General features: G+C 49.2%; 1 protein-coding gene across 2 annotated transcripts in view; it reads right to left on the bottom strand.

Moving 5' to 3' along the window:
• LOC139229645 (E3 ubiquitin-protein ligase TRIM39-like) overlaps window positions 1-23,317 on the bottom strand; it is a 31,373-nt gene extending 8,056 nt beyond the window's left edge. For both annotated transcript variants that reach the window (XR_011587767.1, XM_070861164.1), the window contains exons 1-4: window positions 23,271-23,317; window positions 18,860-19,071; window positions 13,848-14,357; window positions 5,286-5,390 (exon numbers count right to left, since the gene is read on the bottom strand). Coding sequence is in view for 1 of the 2 variants with exons in the window: in XM_070861164.1 (XP_070717265.1) it covers window positions 5,286-5,390; window positions 13,848-14,262 (520 nt within the window). In the remaining variant the exon portion in view is untranslated. The remainder of the gene's footprint in view (window positions 1-5,285; window positions 5,391-13,847; window positions 14,358-18,859; window positions 19,072-23,270) is intronic.
• Window positions 23,318-23,796: the final 479 nt, after the last annotated feature.

Genomic DNA, 23,796 nt, shown 5'->3' with positions numbered 1-23,796 from the left:
AAGGCTTCACAGGTTGGAGAGGCACGCTGGAGACCTGCAATAAAAAACTAAGGTCACACTTTACTTTGAGCTCACAGTGTTCAGTCTGACTCTTTCTCCATACACAACAACTGGCGACGAGATACAGATAGCGAACCCAAAGATGCAGAGAACAGTGGGCATCCTGGAGAAATTTTCAGAGGGAGATGATTGGGAAACTTTTGTGGAGCGACTCGACTAATACTTCGTGGCCAACAAGCTCGATGGGGAAGAGAGCGCTGCCAAACGCAGAGCGATCCTCCTCACCAACATATGGCCTCATGAACAATCTGCTCACTCCAGCGAAACCCACGGAGAAATCGTACGACGATTTGTGCACACTGGTCCGAGAGCATTTGAACCCGAAGGAAAGCGTTCTGATGCCGAGGTACCGGTTCTATATCTACAAAATGTCTGAAGGCCAGGAAGTGGCAAGTTATGTCGCCGAGCTGAGACGCCTTGCAGGACATTGCGAATTTGAAGGACGTTTGGAGCACATGCTCAGAGACTTTTTCGTACTTGGCATTGGTCACGAAACCATACTTCGCAAGCTTTTGACTGTAGAGACCCCAACCTTGAGTAAGGCCATAACGATAGCCCAGGAGTTCATTGCCACCAGTGACAATACTCAGCAAATCTCTCAGCACACAAGTGCTGCTACAAGTACTGTGAACAAAGTGATGTTATTTTCGAATCATGACGTACAGGGCAGGTCAGGCAAACCTGCAGCTACACGTCCGGAGATGTCTCAGAGTCCATCATTAAAGGTGATGAATGCAAGGCCATTAACGCCTTGTTGGCGCTGCAGGGATGATCATCGTTTCCATTCATGTCGATTCAAAGGATACGTTTGCAAGAGTTGTGGAACAATGGGACACCTCCAACAAGTGTGCAGGTGAGCTGCTAAGCCTGTTAAACCTGCAAACCATCACGTTGCAGAGGAGGATACATCCACGATGGATCATTACGAACCAGAGCCTCAGATAGAGGAGGCAGAGGTACATGGGGTGCACACATTCACCACGAATTGTCGCCCGATAATGCTGAATGTTGAGCTAAATGGACTCCCGCTGTCAATAGAGCTGGACACGGGCACGAGCCAGTCCATCATGGGCAAAAAGACTTTTGAAAGGTTGTGGTGCAAAAGGCCTCAAGGCCAGTCTTAATTCCAGTTCACACGAGATTAATAACTTACACGAAAGAGTTGATTCCTGTAATCAGTAGTGCCACTGTAAAGGTCTCTTACGATGGAGCGGTGCACAGGCTACCACTCTGGGTGGTACCAGGCGATGGTCCCACGCTGCTTGGCAGGAGCTGGCTGGGAATGATACGCTGGAACTGGGAGGACGTCAGAGTGCTATCGCCCGCTGATGACACTTTGTGTGCCCAGGTCTTAAACAAATTTTCTTCGCTGTTCGAACCAGACATCGGGAAATTCCAAGGAGCAAAACTGCAGATCCACCTAATTCCGGGGGCGCGACCCATCCATCACAAAGCGAGAGCAGTACCGTGCATGATGAGAGAAAAGGTAGAGATCGAGCTAGTCCGGCTGCAATGAGAGGGCATCATTTCACCGATCGAGTTCAGCGAGTGGGCCAGTTCCATTGTCCCAGTCCTCAAGGGAGACGGCACCATCAGAATCTGTGCCGATTACAAAGTAACTATCAATCGTTTCTACCTGCAGGACCAATACCCATTACCAAAAGACCTCTGCAATTCTGGAGGGAGGAAAGATGTTCACAAAGCTGGATCTGACTTCAGCCTACATGACGCAGGAACTGGAGGAATCGTCGAAGGCTCTCACCTGCATCAACACGCACAAAGGTCTTTTTGTTTATCACAGTTGCCCATTTGGAATCCGATCAGCGGCGGCGATATTCCAGAGAAATATGGAAAGTTTACTGAAGTTGGTCCCGCATGCCGTGGTCTTCCAGGGCGACATCTTGGTCACAGGTCGGAACACAGTCGAGCACCTGCAGAACCTGGAGGAGGTTCTTAGTCGACTCAACCCCGTGGGGCTCAGGTTAAAATGCTCGAAGTGTGTTTTCCTGGCACCTGAAATGGAGTTCCTGGGAAGGAGGATTGCGGCGGACGGCATCAGGCCCACCAACGCGAAGACGGAGACAATCGCGAACGCACCGAGGCTACAGATGTGACGGAGCTGCGGTCGTTTCTGGGACACTTGAACTACTTTGGTAACTTCTTACCAGGTCTTAACACCCTGCTAGAACCACTACATGTCTTGCTACGAAAAGAGGACGAATGGGTTTGGGGCAAAAGCCAAGAAAATGCCTTTGTAAAAGCAAGAAAATTGTTATGCTCAAACAAATTGCTTGTGTTGTATGATCCATGTAAGCGTTTGGTACTAGCATGTGATGCGTCGTCATATGGCATTGGGTGTGTATTGCAACCAGCTAATGATTTCGGGAAACTGCAACCGGTTGCTTATGCATTGAGGGGTCTGTCTAAAGCCGAGAGAGCCTACAGCATGATTGAAAAAGTGTTACCGTGTGTCTATGGGGTAAAGAAAATGCATCAATACCTGTTTGGGCTAAAATTCGATTTGGAAACTGACCATAAGCCATTTATATCCGTTTTCCGAGAGTAAAGGGAAAAATATCAACGCATCGGCCCGCATTCAGAGATGGACGCTCACGTTGTCCGCATACAACTACGCCATCCGCCGCAGGCCAGGTACAGAAAACTGCGCCGATGCTCTCAGTACGCTGCCACTGCCCACCACGGGAGTGGAAATGGTGCTGCCCGCAGATCTAGCCATGATTATGGAAGCATTTGAGAGTGAGCAATCACCCGTCACTGCCCGTCAGATCAAAACCTGGGCAAGCCAGGACCCCTTATTATCTCTAGTCAAAAGCTGTGTGCTTCACGGGAGCTGGTCCAGTGTCCCAGTGGAAATGCAGGAAGAGATAAAGCCGTTCCAGCGGCGCAAAGATGAAATGTCTATACAGGCAGACTGCCTTCTGTGGGGCAATTGAGTCGTGGTCCCCAAGAACGACAGAGACACCTTCATCAATGACCTCCACAGTACCCACCCAGGCATTGTAATGATGAAAGCGATAGCCAGATCCCACGTGTGGTGGCCTGGTATCGATGCAGTCTTAAGAGTCCTGGGTTCACAGATGTAATACATACTCGCAGTTAAGCAATGTACCCAGGGAGGCGCCGCTAAGTTTATGGTCTTGGCCCTCCAAACCGTAGTCTAGGGTACACGTCGACTGTGCAGGCCCGTTCTTGGGTAAAATGTTCCTTGTGGTTGTAGACGCGTACTCAAGGTGGATTGAATGTGAGATAATGTTGACTAGCATGTCCGCTGCCACCACTGAAAGCCTGCGGGCCATGTTTGCCACACACGGCTCACCCGATGTCCTGGTGAGTGACGACGGGCCAGGTTTTACCAGTGCTGAGTTCAAAGAATTCATGACCCGTAACGGGATCAAACATGTCACATCTGCTCCGTTTAAACCAACGTCCAATGGTCAGGCAGAGAGAGCAGTGCAAACCATCAAGCAAGGCTTGAAGAGGGTAACTGAAGGCTCACTGCAGACTCGCCTACCCAGAGTCCTGCTTAGCTACCGCACGAGACCACACTCACTCACTGGGATCACACCTGCTGAACTGCTCATGAAAAGAGCACTTAAGACAAGGCTCTCATTAGTTCAACCTGATCTACATGAACAGGTATAGAGCAAGCGGCTTCAACAAAGTGCATACGATTATAGCACAAATGTGTACGCGAGATTGAAGTCAATGATCCTGTATTTGTATTAAATTATGGACAAGGTCCCAAGTGGCTTCCTGGCACTGTTGTGGCCAAAGAGAGGAGCAGGGTGTTTCGGGTCAAACTTTCAAATGGACTCATTCAGCAGAAACACTTGGACCAAATCAAACTCAGATTCATGGACTACCCTGAGCAACCCACCTTGGACCCTATCTTTTTTGATCCCCCAACACACACACCAGTGGCAACCAACACCACGGTTGACCACGAAGCACAACCCATCATCCACAGCAGCCCTGCAGGGCCCAACACACCAGGCAGCCCAGCAAGGCCAGCTGCACAGCAGCCCAGCGAGGGCCCAACAAATGATTCAACAACACCAGCTTTCACACCGAGACGGTCAACCAAGGCAAGAAGGGACCCAGATTGACTCACATTGTAAATAGTTACACTATTGACTTTGGCGGGGAATGTTGTTATATATGTGGACTTGTATTTACTCTGTACAGCCATCAGTGGGTTCATTGCCTGGAGTCACAAGAGATCCCATAATCCCTTGGGAGCACAGGTATTTAAGAAGGCTTCACAGGTTGGAGAGGCATGTTGGAGATGTGCAATAAAAGACGATGGTCACACTGTACTTTGAGCTCACAGTGTTCAGTCTGACTCTTTCTCCATACACAACATTATGTCCTTGTGAGTGACAACAGGCCATGTTTCACCAGTGCTGAGTTCAAAGAGTTCATGACTTGCAATGGGATCAAACATGTCACATCTGCCCGTTCAAACCAGTATCCAATGGTCAGGCAGAGAGAGCAGTGCAAACAATCAAGCAGAGCTTGAAGAGAGTAACTGAAGCTCACTGCAGACTCGCCTATCCAGAGTCCTGCTCAGTTACCGCATGAGATCCCACTTGCTCACTGGGATTCCACCCGCTGAACTGCTCATGAAAAGGGCACTTAAGACAAGGCTCTCATTAGTCCACCCTGATCTACACAGGTAGAGGGCAGGCGGCTTCAACAAAGTACATATCATGATAGCGCAAATGTGTCACGCGAAATTGAGATTAATGATCCTGTATTTGTGTTGAACTGTGGACAAGGTCCCAAGTGGCTTCCCGGCACTGCCGTGGCCAAAGAGGGGAGTAGGGTATTTTGGGTCAAACTTTCAAATGGACTCATCTACAGGAAACACTTGGACCAAACCAAACTCAGATTCACGGACTATCCAGTGCAACCCACATTAGACCCTACCTTTTTTGACCCCCCGACACAGCGGTTGAACACAAAGCAGAACCCAACACCTGCTGCAGCCCAGCAGGACTCATCACACTAGGCAGCCCAGCAAGGCCAGCTGCACAGCAGCCCAGCGAGGGCCCAACAAATGACTCACCAAAACCAGCATTTACACCGAAACGATCAACCAGCGACTCACCTTGTAAATCGTTACACTATTGACTTTGGAGGGGTGGGGGGGGGGGGGGGGCGGGAGTGTGGGGGTAGTGTTATATATGTAAACCTGTAAATACCTTGTTTAACCACCAGAATCCCCTGGAGTCCCAAGGAATCCCGCAATCCCTTGGGAGCACCTGTACTTAAGGAGGCCTCACAGGCTGGAGAGGCACTCTGGAGACCTGCAATAAAAGACTACGGTGTCATTTTACTTTCAGCTCACAGTATCTGGTCAGACTCTTTATTCATACACTACATTTACAATCTATATTAACGACTTGGAAGAAGGGACTGACGATACAAAGATGGGAGGAAAAGCAATATGTGAGAACACAAAAAATCTGCAAAAGGACATAGATGTGCTAAGGGAGTGGGCAAATATTTGGCAGATGGAGTATAATGTTGGAAAGTGTGATCTCATGCACTTTGGTAGAAAAAAAATCAAAGAGCAAGCTATTATTTAAATGGAGAAAGATTGCAAAGTGCTGCAGTACAGCGGGACCTGGGGGTACCTGGACATGAAATGCAAAAGGATAGTATGCAGGTACAGCAACTGATCAGGAAGGCTAATGGTATCTTGGGCTTTATTGCAAAGGGGATGGAGTATAAAAGCAGGGAAGTCTTTATACAGCTAAACAAGGTATTGGTGAGGCCACTCCTGGAATACTGCATGAAGTTTTGGTTTCCATATTTACGAAAGGATATACTTGCTTTGGAGGCAGTTCAGAGAGGGTTCATGAGGTTGATTCTGGGGATGAGGGGGTTGACTTATGAGGAAAGGTTGTGTAGGTTGGGCCTCTACTCATTGGAGTTCAGAAGAATGAGAGGCGATCTTATCGAAACACAAGATTATGAGGGGGCTTGACAAGGTAGTTGCAGAGAGGATCTTTCCACTGATGGGGGAGACTAGAACTAGAGGGCATGATCTTAGAAAAGGGACCGCCCATTTAAAACAGTGATGAGGAGAAATTTCTTCTCTCAGAGGGTTGTAAATCTGGAATTCGCTGCCTCAGAAAGCTGTGGAAGCTGGGACATTGAATAAATTTAAGACAGAAATAGACAGTTCCTTAAATGATAAGGGGTTATGAGGTGCAGGCGGGGAAGTAGAGCTGAGTCCATGATCAGATCAGCCATGATCTTATTGAATGGCGGAGCAGGCTTGAGGGGATCTATGGCCTACTCCTGCTCCTATTTCTTATGTTCTTATTTCGTAGATGCTCTCTTGCTGCTCAAACTCAAAATATTCAAAAGAGGTTTTCTTCTGCCTCAGAGAATGCAGAATTGCTTTCATTCTCTCCTGGGATTGAAACTCAGTGAGATCTGAAGATAATTGGCAAATGCAAAAAAAATCCAGGGGGTAAATGAGGAGATACATTTTTATGCAGCGAGTTATGGTGATTTGGAGTGCCCTGTCTGAGAGGGCGGGGGAAGCAGATTCAATCGTAACTTTCAAAAGGGAATTGGATGAATTGTTGAATAGGAGACATTCACAGGGCTCTGGGGTAAGAGCAGGAGAGTGAGACTAATGGGACAGCTCTTTCAAAGAGCCAGCACAGGCACGATGGGCCAAATGGCCTCATCCTGTGCTGTGTGTTTCTATGATTCCAGGTGCTGACAATAGAGGCATGGTGACTGTTATATATATATAAACCTGTATATACCTTGTATAGCCACCAGAGGGCTCATCCCCCAGAGTCCCAATGGATTCCACAATCCCTTGGGATCACAGGTACTTAAGGAGGCTTCACAGGTTGGAGAGGCACTCTGGAGACCTGTACAAAAGACTAACGTCACATTTTACTTTGAGCTCACAATATCCAGTCAGACTCCTTATTCATACATAAGTGACCCCTCCTCATCCTCCTTACCCTCCCATCCCCCCAGTCGCCCGCTTCCACAACACCCCCCCCCCCCCCCCAATTTCTCCTCCTTCTCCTTACCATCATCCCCTGTCCTCAGCCCCCAACTGACTGAGTGACAGGCGCTCCGACCAATCCACTCCCCCCGGAGCTCCTCACCGCGGCGTTACTGGCCAATCAGCGCCGCCGGGAGGCGGGGTTTGCGCCATGATTTGGGTTGCTAGAGGCTCGGGCTCGGAACTTGCCGGTTGGGTTTAAATATTTAATGTTTAACGGCCGTCAATCTTTGCCCCTGTGAGCGGGCGCGGGCTGTGTGCTGTGATTGGCCGGGAGCGGGACAACAGGTCGGTATACGAACAATATTTGTTCGGGTTGGGCTGGTTTCTCCCGAAGCCCAGGCCCGAAATCTCCGGGATGAGAGGGGAGTTGAGGAGAACCTTTTTCACCCAGAGGGTGCCCGAGGTGTGCACAGGGTGCTGGAGGCAGAAACCCTCAGCACCTTTCTCTCCTGCTCCTGGGTCAGCCCAGAAAGTAAGTGTCCAGAGGGACAGAGCTCTGGAAAACAAGCCGGGCCCAATTCTCAGCAAAGATCCACATCCCCAGGAACAGGTCCCCCCCCCCGGGCTGATCCTTGCCCACCCCGGACCCGGGTATGCTCAGGCCCATCTCTGCACCTCCACTGTCACTCTGCTTCAGATAGTGTGTTTCACCAGCAATCCAGCCTTGAACCTCCCTGGTCTGTGTGTCTCAGAACACACCAAGCAGTGCTCGGCAATTCTGAGACCACCTTCTGATTTAGACAGACTCTGCAGACAGGTGGAGCAGATACTTGTATTTCTGTGTGCAGGGTACAAGGAGACAGCACTTTATAATTTATCAAACAGTTTCAACACTTGGTTACAATTATATACTTTGCTTCCTATTAAACTCTGCAGAATAAAACATTTAAAACCAGCTGATCAAACTCTCAAACACAGTTGCAATTTAAAAATGACCTTGATCTGAATATGAAAGACAGACTTGCATTTATATAGCGTCTCTCACAGCCTCAGGATGCCCAAAGCGTTTTACAGCCAATGAAGTATTTTGAAGTGTAGTCACTGTTTTATTGTAGGAAACGCGACAGCCAATTTTTGCACAGCAAGCTGCCACAAACAGCAATCTGATATTGTTGTACTAATGCTGGTTCAGGGATCAATATAAAACCTATATAAAGACTAGTTCGGCCCCAGCTTGAGCATTGGGTCCAATTCTGGGCACTATCGCTCCGGTTACACCAGGCGGGGGCTCTTAAAATCAGCCCCATCAGTTCGGATCCAGTTAAGGATCCAGAGTCTGGAGCAAGGTGCAAATAAAACAAACAGCGCCTTTAGTTTATGCTTCTGGAATGTAATTAAGCACCGAATTGCTTTGTTTTTAATAAATGCCGTTCACAGCTCATTCCACCCAGTAGGTTCCTCTCTACAGTTCACCATTGGTTTGTTTCTTCTCTTCCCCCAGCCCTACAGAGGCCCTCGCTGATCTTTCAGTTCCCAGTTCCAATGCAGGGTGTATTCCCGGAATATTAACCTGTCTTCTCTCTCCACAGGTGATGACCTTGTCCACTCTCTATTCTAAACACTCCATATGCATGAATGTTCTGATCATTTCCATCCCATGGATTTTCCCATGTTTCTGACACTCTCCCCGTTCTCTTTTGATTTCACTTCTATCTGGTGCCCCCTTTTACTTTTCCCTTCCCCCGGGTGGGTATTATTAAATTTGCCATGCCTCAGATGGTCCCCTTTGTCATGTCCTTCCCACTGGTGTTCTGTCTCACCCTAGTTCTTCTCCCCTGCCCCTCTTTACCTTTAACTTCTCAGCTGGAGTCTATGGGCCCAAGTTTCCACACGATAAAAAACGGGCGCCCCTCTGAGCTGGGTGCCCGTTTTTCGCGCCTAAAACAGCGCCGGAAAAAAAACTCGCGATTCTGGAGAGCCCTGCAGCTCCTTGTCTGTTTGGCGTGGCGCCCAGGGGGGCGGAGCCTACACTCGCACCGATTTTGTAAGTGAGAGGGGGCGGGTACTATTTAAATTAGTTTTTTTCCTGCCGGCAATGCTGCGCGTGCGCGTTGGAGCGTTCGCGCATGCGCAGTGTGAAGAAAACATTGGCACTCGGCCATTTTTGTAGTTCTTTGTAGCTGTTTAGTTTTTGAACATTTTTTTATAAAAACACATTGCCATCAGCACTGAGAAGGCTGCAGGAAGCCTCAGAAAGTTGAGGCAGCCGTATCCCGACGACCTCTCCCTTTTGCCGTCGGGAAATGGCTCCTCAATTTCTGAGGCTTCCTGCAGCCTTCTGTCTCCTTCCCTCCCTCCCTCCCTCCCGCCGTCTGGAACGGCTTCCTCCCCCCCCCCGCTGCGTTCGGTCGGTCGGTTGGGTCCCTCCCGCCCGCTCGCTTGCTCGCCGTCTGGACGGCTCCCCCCCCACTGCGTTCGGTCGCTCGCCCGCCGTCTGGACGGCTCCCCTCTTCCCCACTGCGTTCGGTCGCTCGCCCGCCGTCTGCATTCGGTCGCTCGCCCGCCGTCTGGACGGCTCCCCTCTTCCCCACTGCGTTCGGTCGCTCGCCCGCCGTCTGGACGGCTCCCCCCCCCCCACTGCGTTCGGTCGCTCGCCCACCGTCTGCATTCGGTCGCTCGCCCGCCGTCTGGACGGCTCCCCCCCCCCCACTGCGTTCGGTCGCTCGCCCACCGTCTGCATTCGGTCGCTCGCCCGCCGTCTGGACGGCTCCCCTCTCCCCCACTGCGTTCGGTCGCTCGCCCGCCGTCTGGAACGGCTCCCCCCCCCCCCCCGCGTTCGGTCGCTCGCCCGCCGTCTGGACGGCTCCCCTCTCCCCCAATGCGTTCGGTCGCTCGCCCGCCGTCTGGACGGCTCCCCTCTCCCCCACTGCGTTCGGTCGCTCGCCCGCCGTCTGGACGGCTCCCCTCTCCCCCACTGCGTTCGGTCGGTTGGGTCCCTCCCTGCCATCTGGAACAGCTTCCCTGCGTTCGGTCGGTCCCCTCCCGCCCGCCGTCTGGAACGGCTCCCCCCCCCCCCCCCCCCCCTGCGTTCGGTCGCTCGCCCACCGTCTGCGTTCAGTCGCTCGCCCGCCGTCTGGACGGCTCCCCTCTCCCCCACTGCGTTCGGTCGCTCGCCCGCCGTCTGGACGGCTCCCCTCTCCCCCACTGCGTTCGGTCGGTTGGGTCCCTCCCTGCCATCTGGAACAGCTTCCCTGCGTTCGGTCGGTCCCCTCCCGCCCGCCGTCTGGAACGGCTTCCTTCCCCCCCCCCCTGCGTTCGGTCGGTTGGGTCCCTCCTGCCCGCCCGCCCGCCTTCGGGAACGGCTGCCTCATTTTGTGAGGCTTCCTGCAGCATTCTTCCTGGCTGAAGCACTTTCACACAGGTTGGAAGATGGTTTATTTAATCTTTTCTTTGCTTATAAATTTTTATTCAGGTTGGATTTATTTGTATAATATTTGTATAAGTATAAATAAGGATTTATTGTAGAATTTAATGACTTCCCTTCCCCCCCCACCTCGTTCTGGACGCCTAATTTGTAACCTGCGCCTGATTTTTTAATGTGTAGAACAGGTTTTTTCAGTTCTACAAAAATCTTCACTTGCTCCATTTTAAGTTAGTTTGGAGTACGTTTTCACTGTGGAAACTTTGAAATCAGGCATCACTGGCCGGACATGCCCCCTTTTGAAGAAAAAATTCTGTTCCAAAGTGGAACTGTTCTACCTGACTAGAACTGCAGAAAAGAAAATGTGGAGAATTGCGATTTCTAAGATAGTCCGTTCTCCACCAGTTGCTCCTAAAAATCAGGCGCAAATCATGCGGAAACTTGGGCCCTGTGGAAGGACATTAGCGTGAATGAGATGGAATCTGTATGGCTAGAGCTGCGGAACACCAAAGGGCAGAAAACGCTAGTGGGAGTTGTGTACAGGCCACCAAACAGTCATAGTGAGGTTGGAGATGGCATCAACAGGAAATTAGGAATGCGTGTAATAAAGGTACAGCAGTTATCATGGGTGACTTTAATCTACATATAGATTGGGCTAACCAAACTGGTAGCAATACGGTGGAGGAGAATTTCCTGGAGTGTATAAGGGATGGTTTTCTAGATCAATATGTCGAGGAACCAACTAGAGAGCTGGCCATTCTAGACTGGGTGTTGTGTAATGAGAGAGGATTAATTCGCAATTGTTGTGCGAGGCCTCTTGGGGAAGAGTGACCATAATATGGTAGAATTCTTCATTAAGATGGAGAGTGACACAGTTAATTCAGAGACGAGAGTCCTGAACTTAAAGAAAGATAACTTCGATGGTATGAGACGTGATTTGGCTAGAATAGACTGGCGAATGATACTTAAAGGGTTGACAGAGGATAGGCAATGGCAGACATTTACGGATCATATGGATGAACTTCAACAATTGTACATCCCGTAAAAATAAAATGGGGAAGGTGGCTGAAACGTGGCTTACAAGGGAAATTAGGGATAGTGTTGAATCCAAGGAAGAGGCATATAAATTGACCAAAAAAAGCAGCAAACCTGAGGACTGGGAGAAATTTAGAATTCAGCAGAGGAGGACAAAGGGTTTAATTAGGAGGGGGAAAATAGAATATGAGAGTAAGCTTGCAGGGAACATAAAAACTGACTGCAAAAGCTTCTACAGATACGTGAAGAGAAAAAGATTAGTGGAGACAAATGTTCCTTACAGTCAGAATCAGGTGAATTTATAATGGGGAACAAAGAAATGGCAGACCAATTGAACAAATACTTTGGTTCTGTCTTCACTAAGGAAGACACAAATAACCTTCCGGAAATGCTAGGGGACTGAGGGTCTAGCGAGAAGAGGAACTAAAGGAAATCCTTATTAGTCAGCAAATTGTGTTAGGAAAATTGATGGGCTTGAAGGCTGATAAATCCCCCGGGCTTGATAGTCTGCATCCCAGAGTACTTAAGGAAGTGGCCCTAGAAATAGTGGATGCATTGGTGGTCATTTTCCAACATTCTATATACTCTGGATCAGTTCCTATGGACTAGAGGGTAGCTAATGTATCTTTTTTAAAAAGGAGGGAGAGAGAAAACGGGGAATTATAGACTGGTCAGCCTGACATTGGTAGTGGGGAAAATGTTGGAATCAATTATTAAAGATGCAAAAGCAGCACATTTGGAAAGCAGTGACAGAATCGGTCCAAGTCAGCATGGATTTATGAAAGGGAAATCATGCTTGACAAATCTTCTAGAATTTTTTGAGGATGTAACTAGTAGAGTGGATAAGGGGGTGCCAGTGGATGTGGTGTATTTAAACTTTCAAAAGGCTTTTGACAAGGTCCCACACAGTAGATTATTGTGCAAAATTAACACACATGGTATTGGGGATAATGTACTGATAGAGAACTGGTTGGCAGACAGGAAGCAAAGAGTAGGAATAAACGGGTCCTTTCGGAATGGCAGGCAGTTACTAGTGGGGTACCGCAAGGTTCAATTCTGGGACCCCAGCTATTTACAATTTACATGAATGAATTAGACGAAGGAATTGAATGCAATATCTCCAAATTTGCAGATGACACTGAGCTGGGTGGCAGTGTGAGCTGTGAGGAGGACGCTAAGAGGTTGCAGGGTGACTTGGACAGGTTAGGTGAGTGGGCAAATACATGGCAGATACGGTATAATGTAGATAAATGTGAGGTTATCCACTTTGGTGGTAAAAACAGGAATGCATATTATTATCTGAATGGTGACAGATTAGTAAAAGGGGAGGTGCAACGAGATCTGGGTGTCATGGTACATCAGTCATTGAAAGTTGGCATACAGATACAGCAGGCGGTGAAGAAGGCAAATGTCATGTTAGCCTTCATAGTGAAGGGATTTGAGTATAGGAGCAGGGGAGTCTTACTACAGTTGTACAGGGCCTTGGTGAGGCCACACCTTGAATATTATGAAAAGTTTTGGTCTCCTAATCTGAGGAAGGACATACTTGCTATTGAGGGAGTGCAGCGAAGGTTCACCAGACTGATTCCTGGGATGACAGTACTGACATATGAAGAAAGACTGGATCGACTAGGCTTATATTCACTGGAATTTAGGAATGAGAGGGGATTTCATAGAAATGTATAAAATTCTGACGAGATTGGACAGGTTAGATGCAGGAAGAATGTTCCTGATGTTGGGGAAGTCCAGAACCACGGGTCACAGTCTAAGGATAAGGGGTAAGCCATTTAGGACCGAGATGAGGAGAAACTTCTTAACTCAGAGTTGTGAGCATGTGGAATTCTCTACCACAGAAAGTTGTTGAGGCCAGTTCGTTAGATATATTCAAAAGGGAGTTAGATGTGGCCCTTACGACTAAAGAAATCAAGGGATAGGGAGAGAAAGCAACAATGGGGTACTGAAGTGCATTATCATATTGAATGGTAGTGTAGGCTCAAAGGGCCGAATGGCCTACTCCTGCACCTATTTTCTATGTTTCTTTGTTCCCTTGGTGTATTTCTGCCCGTGGTTTAATTCTCCTCTGTCTCTGGGCCCCGATGGTTCTCAATGTTCTTGAGGTTTTTAATTAATTTGACAGGATTCTCTGGAGCAGTTGCCACGAGTTTGTTCCATTGCACCAATCAAACAACACGTCTCACCAACAAGACATTGTCACTCGGTTGTAGCCGCCCTGACCTCAGCTGACATTTGGACCATCTGCACCACCTGTGACTGAAACCGACGGAAGGAGGCAGGCTGAAATTATGGGATGGACCTGTTAGTTACCTTTAACCCTGCAGATTGTCAGCGGTGCAGAGTTTTTCTCACTGAAGATGGGAAAGATTTTCTCAGTGAAAGTGTGGAATTGGGACATGTATTCCACATTGTAAAATGACACCTGTCCACCCTCAAAATCCAGGTACACCCCTATCTTCCGTGGAATCTCACTTGGGGTGAGGGGGGTCCTTGCGGGTGAGGTGAGGGCAAAATATCCACTTTGTGTCAGCCCCACAATCCAGTATCCGGTCTCAGGGCTCGGGGTGAATCCCCCTTTCCTCCCGGCAGACTCTCGGGTCACTCCCATACCCCACCGACTCTTGTTCCCCACCTCCACCTCCCAGTAATGTCTTCCTGAAGTGAATCCCTCCGATCCCAGGACATGGAGCCAGGGATCAAACCTCTCCGGGTTGTCAAGGAGCATCTGCCATTTGTCTCGAAGTCTCACACGGGTCCGGCCCTGAGTCAGGATGAGCCGAGGATGGGCTGTGTTCGGATCCAGAGTCAGAGAGGCTGGAGCTGGGGGAAAGTTAAAATAACACAATCTGTGAATTAGTTTCTTGCTGTGATTTATTCAAACTCTTTCCTTTTTTAAGGGCCCACTCGGGCTGTCGGTTGTATCCATGGAATCTGCTCCCATTCCAGGGGTAGATGTAAGTCGATTTCAGGCCTGACCACCTGGAGATAAAGACCCAAAAACCACTGGACACAGCGCGAGAGGGGAGAGGATGAGAGAGAGTGGGGGAGGGGGGGGGGGGGAGAGTAGGAGAGAGAGGGGGAGGTGGGAGTGGGGGGAGTAGGAGAGAGAGAGAGAGAGAGAAGGAGGGAGGAGCAGAGAGCGCGGGGGGAGGGGAGGAGAGAGCGCGGGGGGAGGGGAGGAGAGAGAGTGGGGGGAGGAGAGGAAAGAGAGAGAGAGGGGTGGAGGGGGAGAGAGAGCACGGGGGTGGAGGGGGAGAGAGAGCGGGGGTGGACGGGGAGAGAGAGAGCGGGGGTGGAGGGGGAGAGAGAGAGAGCGGGGGTGGAGGGGGAGAGAGAGAGAGCGGGGGTGGAGGGGGAGAGAGAGCGAGCGGGGGTGGAGGGAGAGAGCGAGCTGGGGTGGAGGGAGAGAGAACGAGCAGTGGTGGAGGGTGAGAGAGCGAGCGGTGGTGGAGGGGGAGAGAGAGAGCGGGGGTGGAGGGGGAGAGAGAGAGCGGGGGTGGAGGGGAGAGAGAGAGAGTGGGGGTGGAGGGGGAGAGAGAGAGAGCGGGGGTGGAGGGGGAGAGAGAGAGAGCGGGGGTGGAGGGGGAGAGAGAGAGCGGGGGTGGAGGGGGAGAGAGAGAGAGCGGGGGTGGAGGGGGAGAGAGAGAGCGGGGGTGGAGGGAGAGGGAGAGAGCGGGAGTGGAGGGGGAGAGAGCGGGGGTGGAGGGGGAGAGAGAGAGCGGGGGTGGAGGGGGAGAGAGAGAGCGGGGGGGGGGAGGGAGAGAGCGGGGGTGGAGGGGGAGAGAGAGCGGGGGTGGAGGGGGAGGGAGAGAGCGGGAGTGGAGGGGGAGGGAGAGAGCGGGGGTGGAGGGGGAGAGAGAGAGCGGGGGTGGAGGGGGAGAGAGAGCGCGGGGGTGGAGGGGGAGAGAGAGCGCGGGGGTGGAGGGGGAGAGAGAGAGCGGGGGTGGAGGGGGAGAGAGAGAGCGGGGGGGGGGAGGGAGAGAGCGGGGGTGGAGGGGGAGAGAGAGCGGGGGTGGAGGGGGAGGGAGAGAGCGGGAGTGGAGGGGGAGGGAGAGAGCGGGGGTGGAGGGGGAGAGAGAGAGCGGGGGTGGAGGGGGAGAGAGAGCGCGGGGGTGGAGGGGGAGAGAGAGCGCGGGGGTGGAGGGGGAGAGAGAGAGAGCGGGGGTGGAGGGGGAGGTGGTGGAGAGAGCAGGGTGTGTGGAAAGACAGTCAGAAAGTGCTCCACAGACACTGGGAAGTTAGTTGTGGGTTTCTGTTGGTTTCTTTTGCCTCTGACATCCTGTACCACTCTTGACCCACTGTGAGGAACTCTGCAGCCCCAATCTCCCGCTATTCTCATTGCCTGCAGAGGGCATCACGGCCTTAAAAATTAACAAGGAATCAGTGACAGGAGCTCGAATGTGGGTTGGAGACACAGTTGGTGAAATTGGTCTCTGACTGTTTGAGGCGATCGTGAATTATCAGCTCATATCACGCTCTGCTCAATATTCATTTCAATGCACTTCAGTGGGAATTAATGTTGGGTGATTTACAATCGCCCATGTTGTGTTACTACCCAGACTAATTTTACCGCAATCTCTCTGGAAGCGGGCCCCACACACCACTAATCAGCGCTGTCGATGTGTGGAGAGGGAGAAAGCACCAACACCAGGAGAAAAGAGAGAACGGAAGGAAAAAGGTAAAAAGTTAATAAGATAAAAAAAATGAAGAGGGGAACTGAATTTAAAATAAAACTTCAGAAGAAGAAATGGAAATACAAGATTGCTGCAGCAAAAGAAAGAAGAGATACTGCTGAAGAATGGAGGAAAAGAGCTAACAAAGGAGAAAGGGGAGAAAGGGAAAGAATAAAGAATCCAAGAGGGGAACTAGAACAGTGGGAGCAGGAGAATGAAGAAGTTGAGGAAGAAGCTGCGGCCCACATCATGAGCTGAGCAACAGCCTGACCAGGAATACAAGCAAAACTGCAACAACCGGGAAAGCCCCAAATTCAGGGACCCCATCACCCACAGAGAAGGAATCCATCTTCTCCTGGAACCTACACTAGACACGGTCCAGGACAGATAATTGTCCCTGAAGCAAGCCCAGCGATCCCACATTACATGTGGTGACATTGGGCCAATAGGACATGCATCGCCTTCAGTGTGACAATGCAGCCTTCGTTTGCCTGAGGAAGAGAGTGTTTGAAGACTAGGACCTCAAATCTGGCACCAAGTTTATGGTCTACAAGGCAGTATTGATACCCGCCCTCAGACACGTGTACTATATACAGTAGACATCTCAAAGCGCTGGAGAAGGACCACCAGCGCTGCCTCCGCAAATCCACTGGGAGGATAGACTCACCAACATCAGTGTTCTCACTCAGGCTAACATCCCCAGCATCGAAGCACTGACCACACTCTACCAGCTCCGTTGGGCGGGCCACATCATATGCATGCCCGACACGAGACTCCCTAAGCAAGCGCTCTACTTAGAATTCCTACACGGCAAGTGAGCCCCAGGTTGGCAGAGGAAGCATTTCAAGGACACCCTCAAAGCCTCCTTAATAGTGCAACATCCCCACTGGCACCTGGGAATCCCTGGCCTAAGACTGCCCAAAGTGGAGGAAGGGCATCGGGAGGACGAGCACCTCGAGTCTCGTCACCGAGAGCATGCAGAAATCAAGCACCGACAGCGGAAGGAGCATGCGGCAAACCAGACTCCTCACCCATCCTTTCCTTCAACTACTGTCTGCTCCAACTGTGACAGAGACTGTAATTCCCGCATTGGACTGTACAGTCACCTGAGAACTCACTTTTAGAGTGGAAGCAAGTCTTCCTCGATGTCGAAGGGCTGCCTATGATGATGATGAGACTGTTGGAGTGGATTTTCGGACATAGCAAAGCAGGATGGGGTAAGCTACCACTAAATGAACTTTGTACCAAGAAGCCTATCTGCTGTCCCTGATATGAACTCTGCAGCAACAAGTGACTCCTGGCCAGGTGCAGGCCACAGTTTCATAGAAAGCTTTGCAACAGAATAACTAACCACAAAAGAAGATACAGAGGAAGGGCCCCCAAACTCACGCCATGCTATCAGGTTTCACTAGGACTAAAAAGTTGTATGTAAATGAATTGCGTTGCCATATGGATTGATTGGTTGTATGTAAATGAATTGCGTTGCCATATGGATTGATTGGTTGTATGTAAATGAATTTAAATGATTGTATTCCGCCCCCTATAAACTGCTTATAACCCCGCGGCACAAGGCACTCTGGGAGAAGGTGATTCGCAGGTCGCGGGACCTCAACTCTTCTCCCAGAGCTCTGTTAGCAATAAAGGTGTCTCTCTTACTTTACTAGAGTCTATGTGAATTTATTTTCATTAACAAGGACATGCACCAATTATTCCCTCTCCAGAAATCAGAGCCTCAAACCGACCCTCCTGCATGATTCAGAATTCCAGTCCTACCTCTGGGCTCTGCTCATCTTCTCTGATGCACCCTGAGGTAGAAAATGCAGAGCAGAACTATTGCATCAACCAACCTCACCTCTGACCCCACTGATATAAACCTCGAGGGTAGAGTTATCCAACACCCAGTATCACCAGTGAAGCCTTGCACATAGTGTGTGGATGATCAGAAAATCTTGCTTCACCTCTTCCCACTAACAGTCAATCACTTCCCACTATTTTACCTTCATCGACATTATAGGGAGTGAAAATCAGGGCCTTGAAATGTCCAATAAGCCACCTATTGTGTGCAAGGCTCTATCAGTGGTGTTGACCCACAGACAGTTTTGTGAAATGTTTCCAATCTTTCACCCTCATTCCATTTCACCAAGTACCAGGTCACACCACAAAACACTGCAGAATTGGATATAAACTTCAAAAAGGTAAAAATAGTTTCAGGGCCATGGGGAAAGAGCAGGGGTCAGGGAGTGGGACTAATTGGATCGCTCTTTTAACTAGTGGGCCTTTGTGCTGTAGGATTCTATGATTGTAAGTAATTCAAACGTCTGATTTGTGTCAGATACTGGAACTCAACATCAGTGCCATTCACAGCCACAGTGACTGTCACACCCACCGTACCACACACACCCACACACTCACAACATGGGACTGGAACTCGATTGCAAAGTGACTTCCAGGAGGTCTCAGGTATTCCTGGGATTGTGCGGACACTGTGGGAGCTGATTAATTCACTGTGAACAGAACCACCCCGAAATAGACAAAACAATCGGTTTAAATCAGTTTTGAAATATTCAGCAAATACTGCACTTATTTCAGTTATCATCGGTTATTTTGTGACTGAAGTTTCATTGAACTGACCCGTGATATAATCCTCACCTTCAGAAATGTCAGCCCGTCTTTTTGCTCCATCTCTTTCTGTAACTTCGAGAGCTCTTCCTTAATATAATTTAAATTCTCTTGAATTTTTCGAAGGTTTTTCTCCATTTTGTTCCGAGATCTCGGATTAAACGCTGCTCTTTCTCAGTGAGAATCTGGTGCATTTTAGTGAACTCAGATGTGATCCGGGTCTGCAGACTGCTCGACTGTTCCTACCAAATGAGTTGTGAAACATAATTAGAGTACCGCGATAGAAACCTTTGGCATTGTTGTAAGTTAGGAACTGCAATTAAATATATGTGATCTTTATCTAAGGAGAACCAGTTCATTAAATCAGCTGTTTGCTGAGTAGCGGCTGGGGTGTTTTGCTAAGGTTTAGATCTTCTTGATAGTTGCGAGTGTAACTAGAGGGTTGGCAGGGCAGCTCAGTCCCATGGATTGCACATCCTGTAGCATGTGGGAAATCCTGGATGCTTTGCGCAGCCAGGACGACCATGTGTGCAGGAGGTGTCTCCAGCTACACCAACTCGAGCTCCGTGTTTTGGAGCTTGAGTGGCGGCTGGAGTCACTGCGGTGCATCCACGGGACTGAGAGCTACGTGGCTAGCACGTTTCTAGAAGTGGTCACCCCGCAGCTTAAGAGTGTGCAGGCAGATAGGGATTGGGTGACTGCCAGACAGAAGAGGAGGACTAGGCAGGGAGTGCAGGAGTCCCTTGAGTCCATCTCGCTCTCCAATCGGAGAATACCGGTGAAGGCGATGGTGGCTCTGGGGAGTGCAGCCAGAGCCAAGTCCACAGCACCACGGGTTGCTCATCTGCACTGGACGGGGGCGGGGGGGGGGATGGAAGAAGAATGGAAGAGCTATAATGGTAGGGAATTCAATAGTCAGGGGAGAAGACAGGTGTTTCTGCAGCTGCAGACGTGACTCTCGGATGGTATGTTGTCTCCCTAGTGCCAGGTTCAAGGATGTCACTGAGCAGCTGCAGGGCATTCTGGGGGAGAGGATGAACAGCCAGAGGTTGTGGTCCACATTGGTACCAGTGACATAGGTAGGAAGAGGGATGAGGTCGTGTAGGCAGAGTTTAGGGAGCTAGGAGAGAGATTAAAAAGCAGGACCTCAAAGGTAGTAATCTCCAATTACTCCCAGTGCCACGAGTTAGTGAATACAGAAGTAGGAGGATAGAGCAGATGAATACAACTCTTTTGGGGGGGAACAAAATGAACATTAGATCAAGTGCCCCCCCCCCCCGATCTGGGGGACACTCCAGACACTTTTAACTGCCCTCTTTTTTCTTTTTTTTGGGGGGTTTTATTTTTGTTTTTTTTGTGTTTTTTTGGGACATTAAAATTACATAATTTACAAGTGCCCCCTATAAAAGGGGAGGGGGACACTAAAGCCCCGGCAATTAAAACAAATTAAACTTGAAAACATGTAAAATCAAATTAAAATTTGGTTGCCGGGGGTGATGATGCACTCCAGTCCCTCCGGCGCCCACCTCTCGAGCAAATGAATACATGGCTGAAGAGATGGTGCAGGTGGGAGTGCTTTAATTTCCTGAGGCATTGGGACTGCTTCTGGGGGAGGTGGGACCTGTACAAGCCGGACCGGTGCACCTCAACAGAGCTGGGACCAATATCCTCGCGGGGGAGTTTGCTGTTGGGGAGAGTTTAAACTAGCTTGGCAGGGGGATGGGAACTTGAAAATAGATTCAGTAGGGAGAGGAGTAAAGCTGGAATTAGAAAGCAAAAATAACGAAAGAGAGTTTGAAGGAGAGGAAACGAGCAGGAAAAAAAGTAAAAAAACAAATTTAAAGGACTCAGCTTTTGTATCAAAATAGATGAGTTGACGGCTCAAATTGAATCAAATGGGTATGATCTGATAGCCATTACAGAGACGTGACCAGGACTGGGAATTAAATATTATGGGGTATTTGACAATCCGGAAGGTCAGACAGAAAGGAAAAGGAGGTGGGGTAGCTCTATTGATAAAGGATGGGATCACTGCAATAGTGAGAAATGATATTGGCTTAAATGATCAGGATGTTGAAACAGTTTGGGAGGAGATAAGGAATAATAAGGGGAAAAAGTCACTGGTGGGCGTAGTCTATAGACCCCCTAACAGTAGCAACTCTGTTGGTCGGAGCATAAACCAGGAAATAGTGGGGGCTTGCAAAAAGAGAACAGCAATAATCATACATGATTTGAACCTCCATATTGATTGGACAAATCAAATTGGTCAGGGTTGCCTTAAGGAAAAGTTCATAGAGTGCATAAGGGACGGATTCCTTGAGCAGTATGTAACGTAACCAACCAGGGGGCAGGCTATCTTAGATCTGGTCCTGTATAATGAGACAGGATTAATAAACAATCTACTAGTAAAGGATCCCCTTGGAATGAGTGATCATAGCATGATTGAATTTCAAATTCAGATGGAGGGTGAGAAAGCTGAACCTCTAACTAGCGTACTGAGCTTAAATAAAGGAGACTACAAAGATATGAGGGCAGAGTTAACGAAAGTGGAGTGGGAAAATAGATTAAAGTGTAGGACGGTTGATGAACACTGGCATACATTTAAGGGGATATTTCATAACTCTCAAGAAAAATATATTCCAGTGAGGAGGAAAGGGTGTAAGAGAAAAGATAGCCATCCGTGGCTAACTAAAGAAATAAAGGACTGTATCCAATTTAAAAACAAGGGCATACAATGTGGCCAAAACTAGTGGGAGGACAGAAGATTGGGAAGCTTTCAAAAGCCAGCAAAGGATGACTAAAAAAATGATTAAGAAAGGAAAGATAGACTATGAAAGTAAACTAGTACGAAATATAAAAACAGATAGCAAGAGTTTCTATAGGTATATAAAAAGGAAATGAGTGGCGAGACTGGGGAATTAGTAATGGGGAACATGGAGCTGGCAGAAACTCTGAACAAATATTTTGTATCAGTCTTCACGGTAGAGGACACTAACAATATCCCAACAGTGGATAGTCAAGGGGCTATAGGCGGGGAGGAACTTAACACAATCACAATCACTAAGGAGGTGGTACTCAGTAAGATAATGGGACTAAAGGCAGATAAATCCCCTGGACCTGATGGCTTTCATCCTAGGGTCTTAAGAGAAGTAGCGACAAGGATTGTGGATGCATTGGTTGTAATTTACCAAAATTCCCTGAACTCTGCGGAGGTCCCAGCAGATTGGAAAACTGCAAATGTAACGCCCCTATTTAAAAAAGGAGGCAGACAAAAAGCAGGAAACTATAGACCAGTTAGCCTAACATCTGTGGTTGGGAAATTGTTGGAGTCCATTATTAAAGAAGCAGTAGCAGGACATTTGGAAAATCAAAATTCGGTCAGGCTGAGTCAGCATGGATTTATGAAGGGTAAGTCATGTTTGACAAATTTGCTGGCATTCTTTGAGGATGTAACCAACAGGTGGATAAAGGGGAACCAGTGGATGTGATGTATTTGGACTTCCAGAAGACATTTGACAAGGTGCCATATAAAAGGTTACTGCACAAGATAAAAGTTCACGGGGTTGGGGGTAATATATTAGCATGGATAAAGGATTGGCTAACCAACAGAAAACAAAACAGTCAGGATAAATGGTTCATTCTCGGGTTGGCAATCAGTAACTAGTGGGGTGCCGCAGGGATCAGTGCTGGGACCCCAACTATTTACAATCTATTAACGACTTGGCTACTTTACACTCGGTCCCTTCTTCTAAGTTTTCTGACGATACAAAGATGGGAGGAAAAGCAATGTGTGAGGAGGACCCAAGAAATCTGCAAAAGGACATAGACAGGCTAAGTGAGTGGGCAAAAATTTGACAGATGGAGTATAATATTGGAAAGTGTGAGGTCATGCACTTTGGCAGAAAAAAATCAAAGAGCAAGTTATTATTTAAATGGAAAAAGATTGCAAAGTGCTGCAGTACAGCAGGACCTGGGGGTCCCGGTACATGAAACACGAAAAGGTTAGTATGCAGGTACAGCAAATGATCAGGAAGGCCAATGGAATCTTGGCCTTTATTGCAAAGGGGATAGAGTATAAAAGCAGGGAAGTCTTGCTGCAGTTATACAGGGTATTGGTGAGGCCACACCTGGAATACTGCGTGCAGTTTTGGTTTCCATATTTCCATATTTACGAAAGGATATACTTGCTTTGGAGACAATTCAGAGAAGGTTTACTAGGTTGATTCCAGAGATGAGGAGGTTGATTTGTGAGGGATGGTTGAGTAGGTTGGGCCTCTACGCAGGCCCGAGAGAGGGTGGACCCAGGCCCGAGGGAGGAGGGGTGGACCCAGGTCCGAGAGAGGGGGGGGGGGTTTCCAGGGCCAAGAGAGGAGGGGACCCAGGCCCGAGAGCGGGGGTGGGGGGACCCAGGCCCGAGAGAGACAGCGGAGAGAGCACTCACTCTGATGGCTGAAATCTTTTGTTGCTGCTGCTGCTCCCGTTCCCTCTTCTATCCACGGACCTTCCTATCTGCTGCCGAGTCCAACAGTGATCTGTTTACCCTGTAATGAACATAAGAACAAAAGAAATAGGAGCAGGAGTCGGCCATTTGGCCCCTCGAGCCGCTCCACTATTTAATAAGATCATGGCTGATCGGATCTTGGGCTCAGTTCCACTTCCCTGCCCACTCCCAATAACCCTTTATTCCCTTATCGCTCAAAAATCTGTCTTTCTCCACATTAAATATTCAATGACCTAGCCTCCACAGCTTTGTGAGGCAGAGAATTCCACAGATACACGACCTTCTGAGAGAAGAAATTCCTCCTATCTCCGTTTTAAATGCACGGCCCCTTATTCTGAAACTACACCCTCTAGTTCTAGATTCGCCCACGAGTTGAAACATCCTCTCTGCATCTACCTTGTCGAGCCCCCTCAGGTGGGGGTTCAGATGCGTCCGGGCGGTTCAGGTGGGTCTGGGGGGGTTCGGT

Source organism: Pristiophorus japonicus, chromosome 19, assembly GCF_044704955.1.
Source record: "Pristiophorus japonicus isolate sPriJap1 chromosome 19, sPriJap1.hap1, whole genome shotgun sequence".
Taxonomy (NCBI): Eukaryota; Metazoa; Chordata; class Chondrichthyes; family Pristiophoridae; genus Pristiophorus; species Pristiophorus japonicus.
This window is presented reverse-complemented; position numbering and strand designations above follow the sequence as displayed.